Source organism: Trachinotus anak, unplaced genomic scaffold (assembly GCF_046630095.1).
Source record: "Trachinotus anak isolate AG129_WGS33_773 ecotype Australia unplaced genomic scaffold, CSIRO_AGI_Tana_v1 ptg000004l, whole genome shotgun sequence".
NCBI classification, from domain to species: Eukaryota; Metazoa; Chordata; class Actinopteri; order Carangiformes; family Carangidae; genus Trachinotus; species Trachinotus anak.
In genome coordinates this window covers 16,434,476-16,454,490 of record NW_027273855.1, presented here as the reverse complement: position 1 = coordinate 16,454,490, position 20,015 = coordinate 16,434,476, and the positions used below count along the sequence as shown (strand labels likewise).

Genomic DNA, 20,015 nt, shown 5'->3' with positions numbered 1-20,015 from the left:
ACCACTGATGTACAGCCCATAGCAGCAGTGTTTATTGCTATGGGGAACAGTGTTATTATCGCAAAATCAGATGTTGCACGTGCAAAATCAGATGTGGCTCAGTATTGTAAAAGTCACGTGTGCTTATCCAGGATCAATTATATCTGGAGCAGTTTTGCTTTGGAAAACTTACAGGAAAACAAAACTAGTGTTTTAACAAAAACAAAACTAGTGTTTTAACACTAGCCCATAGCAAACACTGTCAGCCATAGCAACCATGGGCTGAAATTTTGTTTCACTAGTTTCACTTTGAAATTTTCAGGCTCTAGGGGAGAGGTATCCTTATTAGACAACCTGCGTTGCCGATGCTCATTCAAAATGAATTAGTGCAAACAAGCAGTGTTGCAAACTTAATGCATTTGTTGCTAGATTTACCAACTTATCAGACCCCTTTAGTGACCTATGTTTCAAAAAACACATCTAGTGACAAATCTAGTGACTTTTTGGGCAAACCTTAGTTATCTCCTGCAGAAGAAAGTCGTCAATATTGCCCCGCCAGCAAGAGGTTGGGCTTCGCCACCGCATATACACATGTGAGCTGATGTGAATGAGCTTCTAACTTTCTCTAGGAGTGATAATTTTTTTTAATACTGAACGTATGTGAGGTCAGAGAGTAGGAGAGAAGCAAACATATAAAGGGCTGAAAGCAGCTGACACTAGTCAGCATGCAAATACAACATGATTACGTAATTTGTTTACAGTGGTTTCACTACATACATATTCCAGGCGATGTGATATTCATCTCAAACTCCACTCCTTTTATCAGTGCATTGCCACAAAGTAGAAAACAATATTTTTGAATTGAGAGAGCCCATGTAGCCTGCAGTTTGTTTTAGTCACCAGAAGACACAGATTTAATCATTGTGGAGGCTACATGTCTACAATAAAGTAATGAAGTTGTATAACAATGGGGATGTGCTACAGATCTGATAGTTCCCTCTCACTGTTAACATACTGTCTACAATGATGAATGTTTATACACATTAATGTACTTACTTTTTGCACCTCTGAGTGGGTAAGTGAGTGGCTAATTACACCAAATGGCCACAAGATGACACTGTTGCTCAATTCTTTAGGGTTCAGTTTATTTCACAGTAAGAGATCCACTAAAACAGACTTGACTAGTCTGATGCATTATGTGCCCAACTAATTACTGATTTATTTTTTTATGTTGTAACTTTTGTGCTTTATGGAAATTTCATCAGAGATGAACACCAACAAAAGGAAACAAAGGATTGTACAGCCTTGTAAAAGACGTTAACTATTCATGATGATAAAAATGTCCCCAATCTGTAGGATGTGAATCCAGAAGTGTTTGTATCTCAACAAACATTATCATTGGTAGCTGGAGACTGTTGGGTGATGTCAGCAGGAGTTTGTGATGTCAGCTGTAGCAATGCATTTGTCTTAAGTCTTCAGATAAAAGACAAGTCTGTCTCTAAGATAGGTCTGTTATATGTGAGAGTTTCAAGTTCTGTTCAGTTTGTCAGATGCACATTAACAACATTTGGTAAATAATGTGGGTGAAATTCTCTCTGTTGTAGCGCTGACAACTGTGTCCTCACTTTCAACTGTGAGGACACAGCTCCCACTTGTATTTTGTGCGGTGCTGTTTTTGAGATCATACATGGAGGTTTTCATATCCTTTCTGTGCAGACGTACAGTATATCACTTTGGTGCATTGTAGTTCCTGTACGGTCAGATGACTTCAGAAGCCTCGGCTGCAGACATCAGAGCTGTTATCTGACCAGGCCGAGTGGTTCGTTTTTTATGAACATGATGTTACAGATGAACTGTGATATTTATGTGAATATAATCTAATAACTGTTGTGGTCAATGTTTTGTTAAAGACTAACAGAATTAATCGCATTGAACAGAAATACCTACCCTCACATGTACATAAGTAAACATACATATACTCACACAGATGTAGACAAAGTGCACTGTCTCTCACCTTCACTGTAGTCAGAGAAGAGTCCTAATTGATCTGCTCAAGCTAAACTAGTCAGTATATTTGTTAGAATAGCTACAACGTGTAAATAATTCTTGGGGGTTAAAGCACAACATTACTGTGACGTAAAATTGTAAAGGAGGTCATTTTTCACAGTCAGTGTTTTTAGCTGAGTACATTTTTCTGCACATCATGTCTATATCTTTACTTTAGTAGAATTAAATACAGGTGCTGTTGTTGGATTTGACCGCTTCTTCCAACTCTGGGGCCTGTGTAATCTAAAAATATCAAATTCAAGGATTCGTAGCCACAGCATGTGGGTAATGAAGGAATTCTCCATTGTAATGCTACTGTTCCCTAACTGCCTGAGCCACAGTAAGCAGCCTAAAAACCAGTAAAGTCTGGCTGCTTTTGTTCACTCAACAGTACTTTTATCCACACGTGATGGAACAGAAAGAAAAGCCTCTTGGCCAGCAAGACTTAGCTGTGAACCCTTTCCCCCTGGTTTGCATTAGTAATTATTGCAGATATTTGAAATACTTAAACATCTTTAAAGATCTTGGCCATTGGGTCCATGCTGCTTAGGGATACTGCCAATGTGATTGACAGGAGGACCACACGCAACTTAGATACTTTAAGCTTTTATTCCTCTATTATCCTCCTCTTACTATTAAAGCCAAGTCTTCGTTTAGTTTCTTGAGCTCCTGAGTAAAGGAGACCATTACTAGGATCACACAGCTTAATAGTCCGGACAGTTTCAATGAAAAACCTCCTTGTCAAGATGCACTCCACACTTCAGATTCAAGTGGTGCACAGTTGCGGAAGCAGTGTCTTTCCACCAGTGGAAGGAGTGTTCTGATCCATTACTAAAATAAAAAGATAAATCTAAGACCTCATAGGATAATTATGACTGAGGTAAAATCTTAAACTGAAAAGTAACCAGTGACTATAACTGTAAAATAAATGCTGTGTAGTAAAAAGTACAATATTTGTCTCTGAACTGTGGCAGAGTAAAAGTATAAAGCAGCATAAACTAGAAAAACAAAAACAGCCTAAAATACAAACGGCTCAAAACTACGCTCTCCACATTTCTACTGCTGAAGCTTTGGCCTTGTGAATTCTAGCAGTAGACAGTTTCTTCATCACAGTGTCCTGCAAACGTTGCAACCAGTGCCCAATTTCAACTGTGCACCAGAATGGTCATTGAGTATTAAAATATTTCCCCTATTAACCCACCTGTCACTTCTTTCCAGAAAGTGTAGACAGAAGGACAGACCCGCACCATATGACTGTAAGTACCTAAGTTCTTTGGGAACAAACATCCCAATTTGGACTTAAAAGTAACTTTAATTTGTATCTCAAAATTAGGGATCAATAGATTCTGTGGCAAATTTTGAGGTAAATTAATTGGTGATTTGAATGTTTGAGAGAGTTAAAGATATTGCCTCAAATTACCAGACATCTCTCTCAACTTTTTCTTTTATTGGATTCAATATAATGTGTTGTGTGAACCAAAGAAAAAAATATATCATGACACGAACCTGGTATATCAAACATCAGAAAACAGAGAGGTCATTTAAAACATTCAAATCAAGGCAAAAAAACCTTTCACTTTGGTTGAACATGTCGCAGACATTCAATCTGTTACTAGATGCTCATCTCTACCACCATCTGTCTGCTGTTTGGTGCTGAGGAGGTACTTTACAGTGTTTTTAGAGCTTATTCACTAAAAACAGCTGTGTCCTGTGCCAGAATATGATGCTATAAGAGTGTTGTCAGTCAACTCGAGGGTCAGACAGCTAAACAAAGAGCTGAAACTCACTGTAAAGCTCTGCAAAGCCAAGGGGAGCTGCAGAGCCAGGTGATAATTCTCTGTATGTTCATTACTAGAAGTGACCTTGTCACATTATCAATTTTTATTTTTTCAACAACACGCAGAACAATTTAACCATTACCTTTCGACATGCATATTGACACAAATGCACAAAACTAATTTTCTCTCTGAATTCATTAGCTTGAGGGGCTCACTTTCATGCCAGAGGATTGTCAGATGTGCCTCTCTCTCTTTCTCTCCACCACTTAGTACTCTCTCTCTCTCTCTCTCGCTCTCTCTCTCTCTCTCTCTCTCTCTCTCTCTCTCTCTCTCTCTCTCTCTCTCTCTCTCTCCAGTATGGTTATATGTGAGTGTCCAGAAAAAGGAGTCTCTCCTGAAAGCTGGAAAATGCAAAAGACTACAAAAATGGAGAAAAATTGTTTTGTAGGAGGGTTTAAACCACCTGTTAAGTAATGAGATCACAGAAAATGTCTTGAATGTCTTTACATACCGCAGCCTGGATCACATATTACTCTGTTTTGTTTTGGGTTTTTTTTTTTTTGTAACACCAACTCCCCATCATCTGCATGCATTGTAGATATTAGCGCAACAAACATATATGAAAACGTTACATAACTGAATGGTCCCTGCGTGAGGGACGGGAGATAACGACTGTTTTGAAATGTCACCATCAGACCTCTGCTCTGGACTTCATCCACCACTGGCCAAATGAACGAAGTGCCTCCTGCCATCAATCAACCATTAACATTAAAGTCATTTGAATATGTATTGCAACAGGACCAATAGTTAAATGAGTGAAAACCATATAAGTGGGTGGTATAAAGTAATCCCTATGTTTATGTCAGCCATACCAGACTTCTCCACATCTAAACAATTCCTGCTAGCGAGCTTTTCTTTGTTTCATCCTAACACTGTGAAAACATCTATGTCCAAAGTGGCAGATTTTTAAGCAACAAGGACGACATGAATTTCTGACATTATCTAATAACTTTTAAAGGTATTTCATGAGTCATAGAGGTTGGTGAATAGTGTCAATGTACAGAAAAATGTAATCCTTAAATGTCTGAAAGCATTCAAATCACCAAACCTGGAGATATGTGGTTTTTACGTGACAGCAATGATGGGCTCACTCCATTAGACAGAGAGGAGAGGCCTACAAAACACAAAGACTGTGTTTAGATAAGTATTTAGTGAAGCTGATAAAAGAAACAGGGAAAAAATAGTCAATGTCCCATTACTATACTTTTTTCCAACTTGTAGTTTTGCACAGTTGATATGTTAATCCTTCTCTTCATACAAAATGATCAAATAAAATTTAAATTTATCTTGAAGTGAAGTGAATTCATGAATTTTTTTTTTCAAATGCACTTTTATTTAACTACATGGCCTATAATGAAAAGTCTGTAAGGCAAACACAGCTCTGTGTTTATAGAGACATGGGACTCTGGAAGTTTATGAAATGTACATCATTAGCAATGTTTCTCAAATTATCTGTAATGTGTCAAGAGAAAAGGAAGCAACTGGGAAGTATTCAAATTCACATAATTTATTTATTTAAAAAAAAATGAAATGCTTGAACAAAATGAACAGAATTCTCTTCTCACAGTATGAAAATGACAGATTTAAAATTGCATACATCAACATCCACAGCAGCGTTGGTGGTGTCACGATAAGAAGCAGTGTGATCCATCTCACTGTGTATTCACACTGTGTGTGTTGGTGCAAAGGAGCAAATTGTGCACAGTGTAATACTGTGTAGTACAAATATACTCAGTAACATGTGGTGACATAGGTAACACTGTACTTTAACCCCTCCTATTAAACATTTATATAATACAAACATTTGATAAATGGTTTATGACACACTATTATGTAGTTGTGTGCAGATAAAAGTGTTTGTTGACAGCACCTGTAACTCCTCCTTTGGAGGCAGGTGTCTAAACAGATAATGAAAAACAACAGAATAAAACACAATTCTAATAATATAAAACATATCTTCACAAAGTGTTCACCAATACTGTACATTTGCAATTTTAAAATGTCCTTATATCTGCTTACAACTACATTTTAGTGAGTTAAAAACTATTCTTAAATGCTTATTAAATGCTAAATAGGGTAGATAGGGTAAAATGATAGTTAGAAAATTAGAAGGATCACAACAGTTGAGTTTAGCAGAATTTATCCTCACAAGAGAGCTATCTACGTCTTGTCAGTTTATTGTCAGTATTGACGCACTTATACAGCATCCAGACTCAGATTTTCCAAGCTCATCTGAAGAGAAATCTGCTGTAATGTCTAAAAGAGGATTCGTTGTGCAGGTGGCAGATATTGGATCACCTTTAGGTGCTGCTTAATGTCTCCTTGCTCTCTGTATTGCCACACATCCAGAATACAGTTAAATTGCCAAAGAATACAGTTTAATTTATCATTCAAAACAGACAAATACGCCATGAAATGGTGCTTTATGTTGACGGTACAATGCGCAGGAGAGTCCATGTACTCGAGATGCAACCTTTCCAGAGCTCGTTAAGTCTTTTCAAGATCCCAGGCACTGATTATCACAAAAAATTGAACTGTACCCAATTTTTCACCACGCCAATGTCTCCATCATTCCTTAGGCTCATGTCAGTATTTTTTTCTGTCCTTCTCTGTCTTCACCAACCCTGACTATCTCAGCTCTCAGCTGCTCCTGGTCATCCTCAGAGCTGCAGGCACTGTGCTGCATCCCCCGGTAGAAAATCCTGCGACGGGACTGGGCGCTGAGGTCCAGCAGGTCAAAGGAATCCGAAGAGAGGAGGCTATCCTCGCTCACCACACTGGAGGGGCGGCTGCGGCGACCCTCGGTGGCCCCTTTGGCCTGGAGGAGCTGCTGCAGAGCCTCGGGGAACATCGCTGGGGCTGAAGGCGGAGTTAAGTGGTGGTCATCAGGAAGATCCAGACTGCGGGAAAACTTGCCATTACGTTTCAGAATACCCTTCCTTCTTCTTACTGCCTCCGTGCGCATGGTGGGACTGTCTGCTGCAGCTGGGAGACAGCTGTGCTGTTTGTGGGAGCACAGATCACCTGGGTCACTCTCTTTAACTCCTGCTCCAGAGCCCCTTCTATCTGAGGATGAGCCATAACCTGACTCCCCTTCATACAAGTTCTTTAGTATCCCCTTTTTGGGCATTTTAGATGAGGGCTGGCTAAAAGTAGAGGCAGACGGCAGGCTGGTGGACAGGACTTCAGCATGTGCGTTGGCAAGTGTATGTGTTAGATAAGGCTGGGGAGAATTGTTACATGGTTGGGAGGGAGCGTTTTCTTTAGGAGGGCTGTGAAAGACTGAGTCAAAACTCCTCTGAGGTTTCAGAATACCTTTAGGTTTCCTTCTCTCAATAGTGGAAGTGGACGAACTCACAGCGGAAGAGGCTGCTGTTGCACAAACACCACCACATGCTCCCTGTGCAGTCTGGGGAATTGTATTCTCCTTGCGTGACTTCCTGAGGCTTGACATTCCTCCACGTACCCTTCCTCCCCCACCACCACCACCACCTCCTCCTCCACGCTCGCTCTTCAGAGGTAAGCTGAAGTAAAAGGGGTGGTGAGACCGCTGAGCTGGACAGGAGGAGTCTGAGGAGAGGCACCCTGGGTCAACAGTCATGTTGCTGGCAGCGGCGACCCGATTCTGCCAGTCGATATAGCGAGCCAGCAGGGGGGAGGGGCATTCTTGGTGTGGAGATGAAGGGCAGTCACACACACTCTCTTCATAACCCCAATTCACCCACCAGTGGTTGGCTACATCCTCTATAGTGGCTCTCTCATCCACACGCACTGTCAACAACCAGTCGATAAGAGCGCAGGCGTCTGGAGGAACAGAGTACACAGTTATTTATAGAGGCTGAACTGACAAACACAATGTAATTATCTAGACATTAGTAAGAAACAACACACGAAGCAACCACAATGGACAGTGGGACATTGACAAAGGTCTACCTGAGGGGGGGTTGGGTCTGTGGTAGCGACCCTGGCTGATCTGCTCAGTGAGCGTGGTGTGACTGGTCCCGTCAAATGGCATGCTGCTGTACACCAGGGCATAGAGCAACACTCCCAGCGCCCAGCAGTCCACCTAGCACACAAAACCACACATAATGACAAACATGCCATGCACGTAACTCACAAAAGGCTTTGAATTATACGCTACAATGAGCTGGTACATGATTTTAACATCATTTTAAGCATGAATTAAAATGTTTGAAAATGTGCCTCATGTTTTCATTTACTAATATTTAAGATTTCTGAATGAAGTTTTGCCAGAACCCATTTATTGTGGTTCATCTGCAGCATATGCAAGACAAAATCAATGCTTTAAAGCCACAGTGGTAAATATTTGTTTATTCAAAAACACCATACAAACACCATATGTTTCACTATGATGTAGCTTAAAGCTACTGTATGTAGCAACTAACATATTTTAGTTGCAATATGCTTTTTTAATGTGGAGAGGTGCTGTCAAATGCTTCTGTGACCCAGACTCACTAAACTGCCTTGAAGGAGGGCAGAGATATTCCCTTCTAAAGTTTTTGAGTGAGCTTAGTCCTAACCAGTCAAAGAAGGCTGAAGTCAGGCTGACTCAAAGGCCAGCAAGCTCACAACACGATAAGTACATAGGTGAAGAGCTTGACAAAGCAGGGAGAGGGAAGAATTCATATTAGCTCTAGTTTGATTTCCAGAACTTGCATGTTCTAGCTTTAATGAAAGACCCATAAGGATGAGCAGAGATGATATGTGACCCACCTCTGGCCCCTGGTATGGCAGTCCTTTCACTATCTCTGGGGCAGCATAGAGTGGACTTCCGCAGTAGGTCTGCAGCAGTGTGCCCCTCTGGAAATGATTGGAAAGGCCAAAGTCAGCCAGCTGTAGAAGAGAGACAGAGAGCGCACCGATTAATACATTCTGATTATGTTTATTTTGTGTCCTGCCCCTGAGCTATTATAAGAATAGATCATTTTATTAATTTCCAGAGTGAAACACTGGTAGTAACACTGAGACACATTTCAAGAGAACATCACATATTCAGTACAGCTGATCTATTAATACATAAAGACTGACCAAAACTGATGCTCACTATGGAACCAGAAAAAACAGGAAATACATAATAAAGGAAAACCTTAAAAAAAAAAAGTTTAACGCACAAATAGTCCAATCCAGCATATATACCCATGTCTTCATATGTTTGTGTCAAGTGAACAAAAAGGATTTATGTGACAGTGAGTCTCAGTCATGAATGACTTAACCACCTAACAGCTGTCACAGACACAACACTGGAGCCTTCATTCACTTCAACACTCACACTCATCCTCACGCAATCCAGATTCCTTTTCACTGAGTACACACTTGAAACTTTTAGTCACATCGCAAAATACATAATAACTCTAAGCAATTCCTTTTTAAAGGAGCCAAAAATAGGTATGCTGAGCTTTTGCCAGAGTAAGTGTGAGTGAGGGAAGAGAAGAGAGCCAAAAACATCAGGCTGCTTACGCTCAATGCAACGGAACAATCACTCACTCGAGGCTGCGAGAGCCATACGCAAACACGCCGAGGCTCCTCTCTATCTGAAGAGATTATTAACATGCGCACCAGCTACCACTATCAGCCCCTCCGGTGTTAAAAATACTCGACGTGACAGCTTCAATTCCATGGAACACAGGCACAGGAAAACAGAGACCTCACAGATGGAGGAGGACGCCGTGTGTTTATATAAGTCATCTCACTGTTGATATTATACCTGTATGTACAGTGGCAATAAGAATGTGTAGACGAAGCATGTGCGTCATGCTGTTTATACAGCTTTACCCTCTACATGCTACTGTGTGTTTGTGCATGTGTGCTCCCCTCAGTGTAAATTCTCTTTCGCCACCGGAGATACATCTGTGTGAAGGTCCTGTACTCATTTCAGTGCTCTGGCAAAGACTGCTTGTATAAGCCACTCTTTCTTTCTTCTAAACATACAAACGATTCCTGTACACGTGCCTGGGAAGTGCATGGAGTATTGTAAGAAGCCACTGCCCTGGCAGACTGTTGGTTACAAAAATTCAAGCAGCCTTTTGAGATCCTTGTGATATTATCATGTGAGAAGAAAGTAAAATTTGGTTTGAACAGCACAAATGTCTGGTTTCTCTGCGCTAGGATCAAGTAAACAGTCGGACTGCCATGTTGTCTGATGGATAAACCAGCTGATTCACTGTGGTAAAATGTTCCATTTCAGTATCTGCATTTTAATCAGAGATTCACTGATGCACTAACAGATTATTGACTTTGCAGATGTGTGTCGGACTGATTTGTTTGTTTATTGGACCTATGCTTTGACCTAGGCATAAACATAAAGCAAAAAGTTGTATTTCAATCTTTTGCCTGCATGCATGCACTGTGTTTAAACACATCCCAGTGTTTTATCCAAGTGTACTTTTTCATTTTATTATGATGACATTGGTGTTTGCCCACATCGGATGATTCCTGTCTTTTTTGCCCTATAAGACATTTCTCACTACACAGGCTTAGAAATGTGTATTTGATTACACGAAAACACTGTATATGAGGCCTGTCAGTGTGTGTAAACAGTTGAAATATGTAGTAAATATATCATGAAATCACTCTCAAAACGCTCAGTTCAGAAAAACAAGTCACCCAATGTTCAGACTTCTGCCACCTCTGAAATGAAAACAGTCAAAGCCAATCCATTATTATTATATCCCTAAATTATAATCTGTGGCATCAAACTTGGAGCAAGAACATGTCTGGCTGTGCTTGCCTTTCACACATGCCACTGAGCAGCTATTGTGCAGACATAACAAACCAATGCATTACACAGAGCCTTGGTCATTTCCTGCAGCAGATGCTGCAAAGGGCCAATGTGGTGAACCTGAGGTTTGCAATGAATGAAGAGCTGCTGAGAGGTCTGCACGTAGTGTTTTCTTTTGACGGACAGACAGAGCATACTTATATTAAAACTCTCCGATTGGCATGATTGCCACTGGATTCCCTGCATTCCCCTTTGGCTGTGCAAAGCTCCCATATAAGGAGAGGAGCATCCAAATAAGGCAAAAAATGACCCCTGGGTTCTTTTATAAGACCTGGCACTATGTTTGTGCTGGTTCAGTGTGCATAGCTTAACAACACTGTGGGCAGATAGTGTTTCAATGTATGTTCTGAATGTGCACTTTGTTTGCATTTGATTTTGGAGCTGGAAAAATAATCCAATTTCCATTACCAAAATTATCCCACTTACCCATTATCAGCTGCACTATGTGAAGCTTCATTCCAGCATGCTGAATACAGCAGAAGTGGAAAAAGATTGTTCCCTGAAATGTCTCCGCCAATGTGTCATTAAGATGTATGTCTTCATGTTCAAAAACAAAAGTGAAATCTTTGGATGAGTCACAATAACCCATGATGTATTTAACGCTCAGGCCAGCGATGATTTTGCCAGAGGACATATCCATTTTTTATTCAGGGATAAATATCTTGTTCTTGGCAGGAAACTCTTTTATTTTCCACAGCATGCATGAATTCGTGGATGACCTGTGGATGTTTTTCAATCTTACCTTTACATTCAAATCTTGATCTAAAAGGATGTTCTCCAGTTTGAGGTCTCGATGCACAACACCACTCTGCAAGAGAGCAGACATACACGTGAGGTCCTGCAATGGTCCTCGCTCCTGTTGACAGTCAGATGTTTCTCTCTGCATCCAAATTTAAGACTGACGGGTCAGAAGTTTACTATATAAACCCAGCCCGTGGTGCACAGAGCGTTTGTCTTTCATTTATAATTTTATAACCCTTAACATTCCACCCGTGTTGCAGGGCCATGTGTCTAAGATATCGGAGAGCCTTGAGAAAGGTTCTTGGACTGTGAGGAAGTGCTTTGTTTGGGTTAATTAATCTGATGGGATGTGATTTGATCCCCTGATGGCATTAAGCACCTGGGAGCCAATGTGAAGCCATGGAGCACAGACAGACAGGCTGTTGAGGCGGAGCTGTACAACACTTTGGATCAAATGGAAGGAAAGGTCTGTTGCAGGATTAAATGTTTCAATGATACTGAGTAGGAAGTAAATCATAACAGGAGACAGTGATGCTACAGATAACTGTGGCCACCCAGGAAGCCGTGTGACGCAGAGAAACACTGCTGTTGGTTTCTCTTAAAGCCACTGGCTAATGAGCCTGAATAGCCTCCTTTCTTTCATTAATTACATCCTCTTCAGAGCCCTTAAGTGAAGGAAATGACCCATGACCTTAGACAATAATTTGTGAGAAAGTATGTAAGACCACATATATGTGTGTGTATATGTGTGTGTGTGCAAGTCAGATAAGGATGAAAAGAAATCTATGTGGTTGACTGGATTTAATTCTTGCAATTTTTAAAAGACTATGAACTGATTTGGAGAATAGTGAAAAAGAACAAAAACAAAAAACAAAAAGAAAAGCAGCGAATGACTGAATTGTTTTCATTCTTCTCTTGAAGCCTTAATAATCCTTCCATGTGTCCTGCATACCTCAGAGGAACATTCAATAATTCATTCATGCCGCAACATTCATATCTATTTTGGGACAACATTCAAGGGCAGGAGGAGCAAAAAAATCCACCTCCCTGCCTACTACAAAGCTACAGGAGCTGAATGATAATCTCTACGTTTAATGTGAGGGATTCATGCAGAAACCAACCTGCTAAAATAAGAATGATATGAAAACAAAAACCTTCCTGTCATATCCAACTCAGCTGACTGTAAAGCACAGATCCTCACTTCTACCATAATGTACGTCTGTATTAATAGGATTTTTGTATTTCCTTGATAATTCCTGTTGGTTTTATGTACACAACAATAAAAACAAAGAAACAAAGAAACAAAGAAGAACTTGTTCCTTACAGTAATGTGGAAGGAAACTCATTTAAGCAACGTGTTTGTTTAATGTGTCAGTGTGTGACTGTAAAAACAATCAAGCCTTAATGCGTTCTTAACCCAGAGAGATCTAAAAACTCAAGTCAAGTTTTTCTGCAGTATAAGGATTAGGATTTAGTGGATTTAACGGTACAGTATTTGGTTGTTCACAGCTGAATACTGCGGCATGCGATTCACGTGCCCACATGCCGTTCCCATAATTTATACTGTATTCCTGGGTGTGTGTGTGTGTGTGTGTGTGTGTGTTGAAACCTTGTGGCAGTAGTGGACAGCAGATGTGATTTGTCTGAAGATGCTTCTAGCATCTGCTTCCGGCAGTCTCCTCCTCTCCTGGATGTAGTCGTACAGCTCTCCTCTGCTGGCATACTCCATCACTATCACGATCTTATCCCGGCTCTCAAACACTGTACGGGAAGGAGGACACATTTACAATGCGGCATTGTGCAGATGCATTTGTGTAAGTGTTAGGGGATACCTTAAAATTTCATTACACAACTTTACAAGATGCCATTCTGCATCTTTAAAGACAGAGACATGAATAATTAAGAGGCTGGAAGCTCGATATGTGTGGATCAGTGTAATCAATGTCTCACTGGATCACTGTAGTTGCTCCCAGTCTTTTGATCAAAGTCATTTGAATGGTTCTGAATTTCTCTGTATGTTGGTGTAGGTATTTTCTTTTGCTTCACATTGTGTATTCTGATATTTACTGTTTCTTCTAATCACTACAGTCTTTTCACCAGAATCTATTTAAACCAGGAAGGAACCAGAAACCGTGCACAGTGTCAGCCATTTGTTTCATGAGGTAAGACTCTTACCTGTTTAAGGTTTTCTGCCCAAAACAATGTAATTAAGTAAAGTAAGTACAAGTGACCAACAAGTGTGCAGGACAGCTGGTTCCCTGTAAATGCTTTTACCTCTGAATTGATTTGATATACGCTCATATGGATCCGGTAAAACATCTCCTTCACACATAACTATTTCACAGGATGAAATCCAACAATGGATTAGAGACTATGTTTTTGTGATTGTCAGCAAATCCCAAACTCAATAATGTGCAAAGCTTTCTCTCAGTACTGTTTTTAAAAACAAAACTCGTGGAAAATGGTTCGCAAATGCACGGTTTCATTTTTTTAAAGGCTAAACGATTTCCTAAAATAGCTGGGCACTGCAGCTCTACACAACATTACTCACACAGGAGCTGAGTGGTGCACATTTCGGGGACTATTTTCAGCTGCAGATTTGGTGTTTTAGTAAATGTATTCAGCTGTACACATGAGATCAACCCTGAATAAACTTCTCCATAGTACTGTAGGAACATGTCGCCCAGCACAGTGTGGGCACAGATGGCACAGAGGAAGAAGCTATATAAGGATTTGGACACATAGGGAATACTCAGATCAATTCATTGTCAGTTTTGGTCTTCAAATGGGATTTTGTTGACAGTAATAAAATAGACAATATTGCCAGTGTTATCTCTTATAGGCATTGTATGACATCCACTTTGATTTCACAGCGCCACTAATTTGTCTGTAAGGCACTAAATATAAATTAAATCTGCATTAATTGTGCAGTTTTCTTTGAAATAGTCTAAAAACCAATCTGGTGATGACACAAAATAATAATTCATAGTTATATTTTGGACTTGTGCGTGCGTGCAGTCCTACCCTCGTGGAAGCGTATGATGTTGGAGTGCCTGAGCGAGGAGGTGATCTCGATCTCTCTCTGGATGTGAATTTTGTCCAGGTCGTCAGTGATGCGCTCCTTGCGGATCGACTTGATCGCCACCTGAGAAAGAAGACACCTGAGTATTGAGTCTATACGTGTTACATGAAGCTCAGGTGCCGTGAAAAAGCGTGGATTGTTTACAACAGCATCAGGGACAGTCATTACAATGATGATGGTCTATATAACACCTGTTGCCCATTTTCACAGAAGATCTAGAGCCATCAAACACAGATTCCTCTTAAATGAATTCTTCTGCAAACCCAGCAGTTAATTAAATTTCCTCTTTCAAAAGGTTGATCAACACTGATAAACGCACCGTTTGTGTATCACTTGCATAGACAAAAAGAAACAAAGACATACATCGTATTAATACGGTTACACTCACGCACACAAATAAAATCTCTGGGTATTAGAGGTGATTATGTGGGGTTTAAAGGCTGGATGGTGAGAGCAGGTCTTCTGTGATCTGAGCTCGCTCAGAGGCAGAAGGTTGACAGCTGCACTGTTCACACTCTGCTTCCTTAATCCCAGGCACTCACTGTACCCCGATGTAACCCCCAACCACCGAACACACACTTGCACACACACACCAAAGCAGGCACCCCAGCATGAGCCTCTAAATCTCTTTTGATAGAGTAATTGTCACCAAAATGGCATCGCACAAAGAGAATACAGACCAGGGTGTTCTTTTTAGAAATACTATAGTGGAGATGTGATAATTCTGTCAACCCTTACAGAGTCCCCATGGGCGAGCAGGCCTCTCCCTTGGGTCGCAGCTCCTGAATTCTCAGCTGCCGGAAAAAACGTCTACGAGACACTGGACGACACAATTCACACGCTCCATCAACCACAACAGTTATGCAACACAACACAAACGCACTCCAGGGAACACCCAGGACTGGCCTTACCTTCTATTACTGATGTGACGCAATCCAGTGAAGGAGAATATTTGTTTTTCTTCCTCTGTGTTTGTATCTTTTCTATAATCAGCACAATGTCTGATGATGTTTCTCTCACTATCACCAGACTCATGCGGGCCGGGTCAGAGATTAGGCCGCACGTATTTAGTGGTTGTCGGCTAAGTGGCGTATATCCAAGCTTGGGGAGCCGTTAACATGTGGTCGCTTGCATGCATGCGAATGTTTTCTGACCCAAATACCTGCTGGCTCAATGGGACAGCGATGTGAGGAAGGGAAAATAGGGAGAATATGAAATAAGCTGAAGGGATGAGGAGGGGAGGACGTGAGAGGCAGCTGACAGAACAGGTGAAAGGAACGGATGAAATACGTATGTGTAAAAAGACTTCATCATCACTGTAAGCTGTGCGTTACCCACCCGGAAGTGGCATTAAGGTCCGACCAGCAGAGCACAGAGAAGAGAGAGACACACTCTGGGCATTGTTCAGCCGTCAGGGCATTAAGAACATGTTCTTAAAGGGCCACGTGTGTGAGGAGGAAGTGTGGGTATTAGTTTGTGTCATTTCACCCTTGTGCGTGCAAATATTGCTGTGTATGCGTCACGTCTAAGTATGACCTCTGAAGTATCCGTCTCACCAACAATGTCTCATTGTTCATCCAAATAATGGGCTGTGTGAGATATTGGCTAAAAAACACCAAACTGTAACTGGACACATGTAGGAAACATAAGTAGCTATGTGTGTGAGTCATGCAGATGTTCTTTATAGTAGGAGAAGAACACACTGTTCATGTAATAATATTACAACCAATACAAATGTACAATATACAAAGATACAGAATGTTTCATAATAAGACTTAATCCATACAAGTCACAGTAGAACTTTTTCTTTGCTCTCCCACCACTAATCTTTTTATATTTAGTTCCTCTCTGCAAACAATTTGAGGCTGCCGACTTTTTGCAGGTGTTTTGTGAGTATGTATGAACTCACGATGGACTTTGGAGGTGGCGGGCAGCCACTACGACTTCCTGTTCCATTATTCCCACAGACAAATTCATGCACGCACTCACACACAGACACATACGTACACATCCTAAGAGCCTGAGCTTCACTAAAGATCCCTGCTGCAGCTGTGAAAGATTTAACAGCAGGATTATACAGGCTTCTTGCCAAAAAGATCCCTGACCTCATCTTCCAGCTACACACACAGACACACACACAGAGCCCTGAGCTGTCTGTTTCGAAGACCAGGAACTTCACAAGTGTGCAGTGTGTTGACAAATGGAGAACTACACAAACTCAATGCAAAGAGACAAGTGGGGACGAACTGCACCGTTTCAGCCCTGATGTCCACCCATGCGCAGCCAGCCTAGCTCTGTCCAAGGGATAAAAAAAATCTGACTACCAGCACCTTTAAAACTCACTAATGAACACATTATATCTTATTTGTTCAATCCAGACTAAGACCGCATGTGTAGAAATGTCAATCTGTGGTTGTGTTTTTGGCTGGGCGCAATCACTAGTTGATGCCTTGTTATCACCAGCAGCGACGGTGATAACAAGACTTCAGGAAGTCGCTGCTCCTGGCCATGAACTAGCCCAGCACATATACATGTGTAAAAGTAAAGATTGTTGTTTTTACATTCATGCTTTTGTCCTGGTAAACTTTAAGGGGCCAGAACACTTAAGCCTAAGGGGCTTTGGAACCTCCACCACCCACACTTCTACGACTATGACTCTGACGTCTACGGATCAGAGGGTCCGTGTCCAACGATTAGTGTTACTTTCTGAATCCAGCAGGTGAGAACATTTGAACCACTTCTTCTCCAGTATAATCCCACCCTTTGAGTTGCTGGTAGTCAAAATCTGTTGTCTTGGTACAGTTCTGTTATCTTCTGTTGTCTTGATACAGAGCCAGGCTAGCTCTTTCCCACCCTTTTTGCAAAGCTCAGCTCTCCACGCTCTGTGGCCTCCTGCTTCATAATCAGACAGATGTGAGAGAGAAGAGAAAAAAAAGTGAATTCCCCAGATTGTGTTTTGTCTTAGTGTAGACTGATTAATCTAGCATACAACAGCAAGACAAGCATTCATCAGCTGTGTGTTTTTGAGTCGAAGAAGATAAAAGAAACTGTCAGAAATAAGAACTGCTACATCTGCAGGCTAGAACTATTTTGATCTTGAAAAAAAAAAACATGTGAAGCAAAACAGGTGCACTTTTCCTGCATTCCAAATTGTGCAACGCAAGTTAAAAGCTGAACACAGCTGATAAAGTTATGTAACTTTTTCAAAACACCAGAATGTACATTGTATGAAACCAAAATATCTTAATGTTATTTTTTTCCCAAACATGTTTCAGTTTTTAGGCTCCCAGTCACTGTCGGTGACCTACAGCACAGATTAGTGACCCAGCATATGCAAGACCCAGAATTCATCATCTTTTCCTTCCTTCCATTTCATCCTGTGCATTAGTCATGTTCACCTCCTGCAAAACAAGCACTCGGGCACTTACAGGAACAATCTCAAGTCAGCTCTTTAATCTAAAACATTTCCCCTTTCCTCCTCTCCTTCCTTCTTCTTGCTCTAAAACTGTCTCCTCCTCTGCCTCCTCCCCTCACTCAAACAACAGCCCCCTGGTCTTGTTTCCAAAAATAATGTCCGTTTTGTTTCAAAGAATCCTCGGTATGTGCTGGCTACTGGCTCAAGGAATCCAGCATTTCCCCCTTGTGCCCTACACACACACACACACACATACACACACATACACACACTCCATCGCTAATTCTCTCTTCTCATATTCTTTCATCAATCTCCTACTGGTTTTCTGTCTTCCACGCTCTCTCAGTCCTTTCTTTCTCACAGATGGAGGTCTCAGAGTCACAGTGAAAGCAGCCAGAGGAATTGGTGCCAGTCACACTTCCACAATCTGAAGATTATCCCTATTAGTGTGTTTGTTTACTAAAAAAGCAGAAGGGGAATTCGAAGCTGACAGGGTCTCTGTCTCTTTGTACTCAGATCACAGCAGAGTGAAGGATTAAGGCCTGACTCTAGACATAAACCCACAACTAATCTGGCACCACATTCTGTTTTTAACCTGGATATTCAGTTAAACAGACACATATTATATTATTATCTTTTTCTGAGTGTGCCTATGTGTGTGTGTGTGTGTGTGTGTGTGTGTGTGTGTGTGTGTGTGTGTGTGTGTGTGTTCACTGGGTTGCTGGTAAAGGGGGTCAGACTCCTACTGGAGGAGACCTATTGTCGTAATTTTATCCCCTTGTTCAAGTGCTGAGTGAGTCAGACCAAAGGCATCTCAGCCTGGCAGCACTGGAAGCAAGAACTGGGTTCAGCATCAACCCATGAGCTCACCCAGAAACACACAAACACACAGGCAGACACACACAGACCCCCAGGAGCTCAACCCCACCTCCAAATTAATATTTAATAACTAATGGGCAACATTCTTGGAGCAGCCACATTCCAACACACACACACACACACACACACAGAATGAGAGAGAGAGAGAGAGACAAAAGCAATAGCAGCATATCACATTATCTCTCACATTATCAGGTTTTTGTAGGGGTCAGCAGCGGAAGTTAAGAGGTCAAACATTTTCAGACACAGGTTCATCATAATGTAAAGCAACATCCACCCATACAACAACTTGCCTACATTTCATTCTGCATGATGAACATTTAAGATGAGAAGACGGAGCATCCTTGAGACACATGAGGTAGCTGTGCAAAGCTTAAAATCTGATTTTGCATCATGTTCGCCAGCACATTACTCACCGTCTTCAGGCTGGCTCTCTCCACCGCCTTCTTCACTTTGCCATAGGTGCCTTTCCCCAGAGTCTCCATCACCTCATAGCGGTGTTTCAAGTTGTGTTTGTGCTGGTGCTTCTTCACCTCCATCGGCGCTGTGGCCGCCTCCATGTCTTGGTTTCTCTGCCGCTTGTCAGCGCTGCAGGGACGGCGGCTGTCCAGCCTCGGGGACTCCTCGCCGGCTCGGTGGCCGCCGGATGACGCGTCCTGCAGACAACCGAGCTCGGAGCGGCCGCTGGTGGTCACTGCGCCTCTGCTGTCTGCCTCGCGTCTGCCCATCCTCTCTGCGCACTGCGCGCACCTGTCAGGAGCAGCCTGATCCCCAAATTGCTTTAAACTCTGAACACAAGCAGCTGAAGTCAGTGACAGAGAGGTTGCCCATATAGAGCGTTATCAGAGCCACAAACTTGTCTAATGTCCTACGAAAATGAGCAATTTCAGAAAACTCCAGCAGCAGCAGCAGCGTTCTCTTCTCCCTCTCTTCAAAATCTCAGCAACAGGAGCGATGGGAACCACATGGTCCGGAGCGATGGGTGGAGCCTCCTCCTGTGCCAGCTCTCATAGCAACATCCCCGAGAGTCACACTCACTTGGGATCGTTGTGGGTTTTCCGTCTGCTCATACTTGACCTGCCCAGCAGCAGGAGAGAGGATATGAAGGCATGTATGGAATGTCATGCGGGTCAAACACTCACCCTAAATCCACCACTTCAGTCAGACATGTGTGTTGATGCTTTGCCATGCGGTGAGCTGAGAGAAAATAAATCCTGGAAAGACTTTGAAGAAACT

At 41.8% G+C, this 20,015-nt stretch overlaps 1 protein-coding gene across 1 annotated transcript; it reads right to left on the bottom strand.

Annotated features, from left to right (window-relative positions):
• Positions 1-5,354: 5,354 nt before the first annotated feature.
• LOC139620656 (NUAK family SNF1-like kinase 1) lies at positions 5,355-19,915 on the bottom strand. Its single transcript, XM_071476410.1, has 7 exons — positions 19,196-19,915; positions 14,428-14,548; positions 13,013-13,164; positions 11,405-11,470; positions 8,598-8,717; positions 7,797-7,929; positions 5,355-7,667 (listed from the first exon to the last, which is right to left on the bottom strand). The coding sequence occupies exons 1-7, from the start codon at positions 19,505-19,507 to the stop codon at positions 6,445-6,447; spliced, it is 2,127 nt and encodes a 708-aa protein (XP_071332511.1). The 5' UTR covers positions 19,508-19,915; the 3' UTR covers positions 5,355-6,444.
• Between the last annotated feature and the right edge of the window lie 100 nt (positions 19,916-20,015).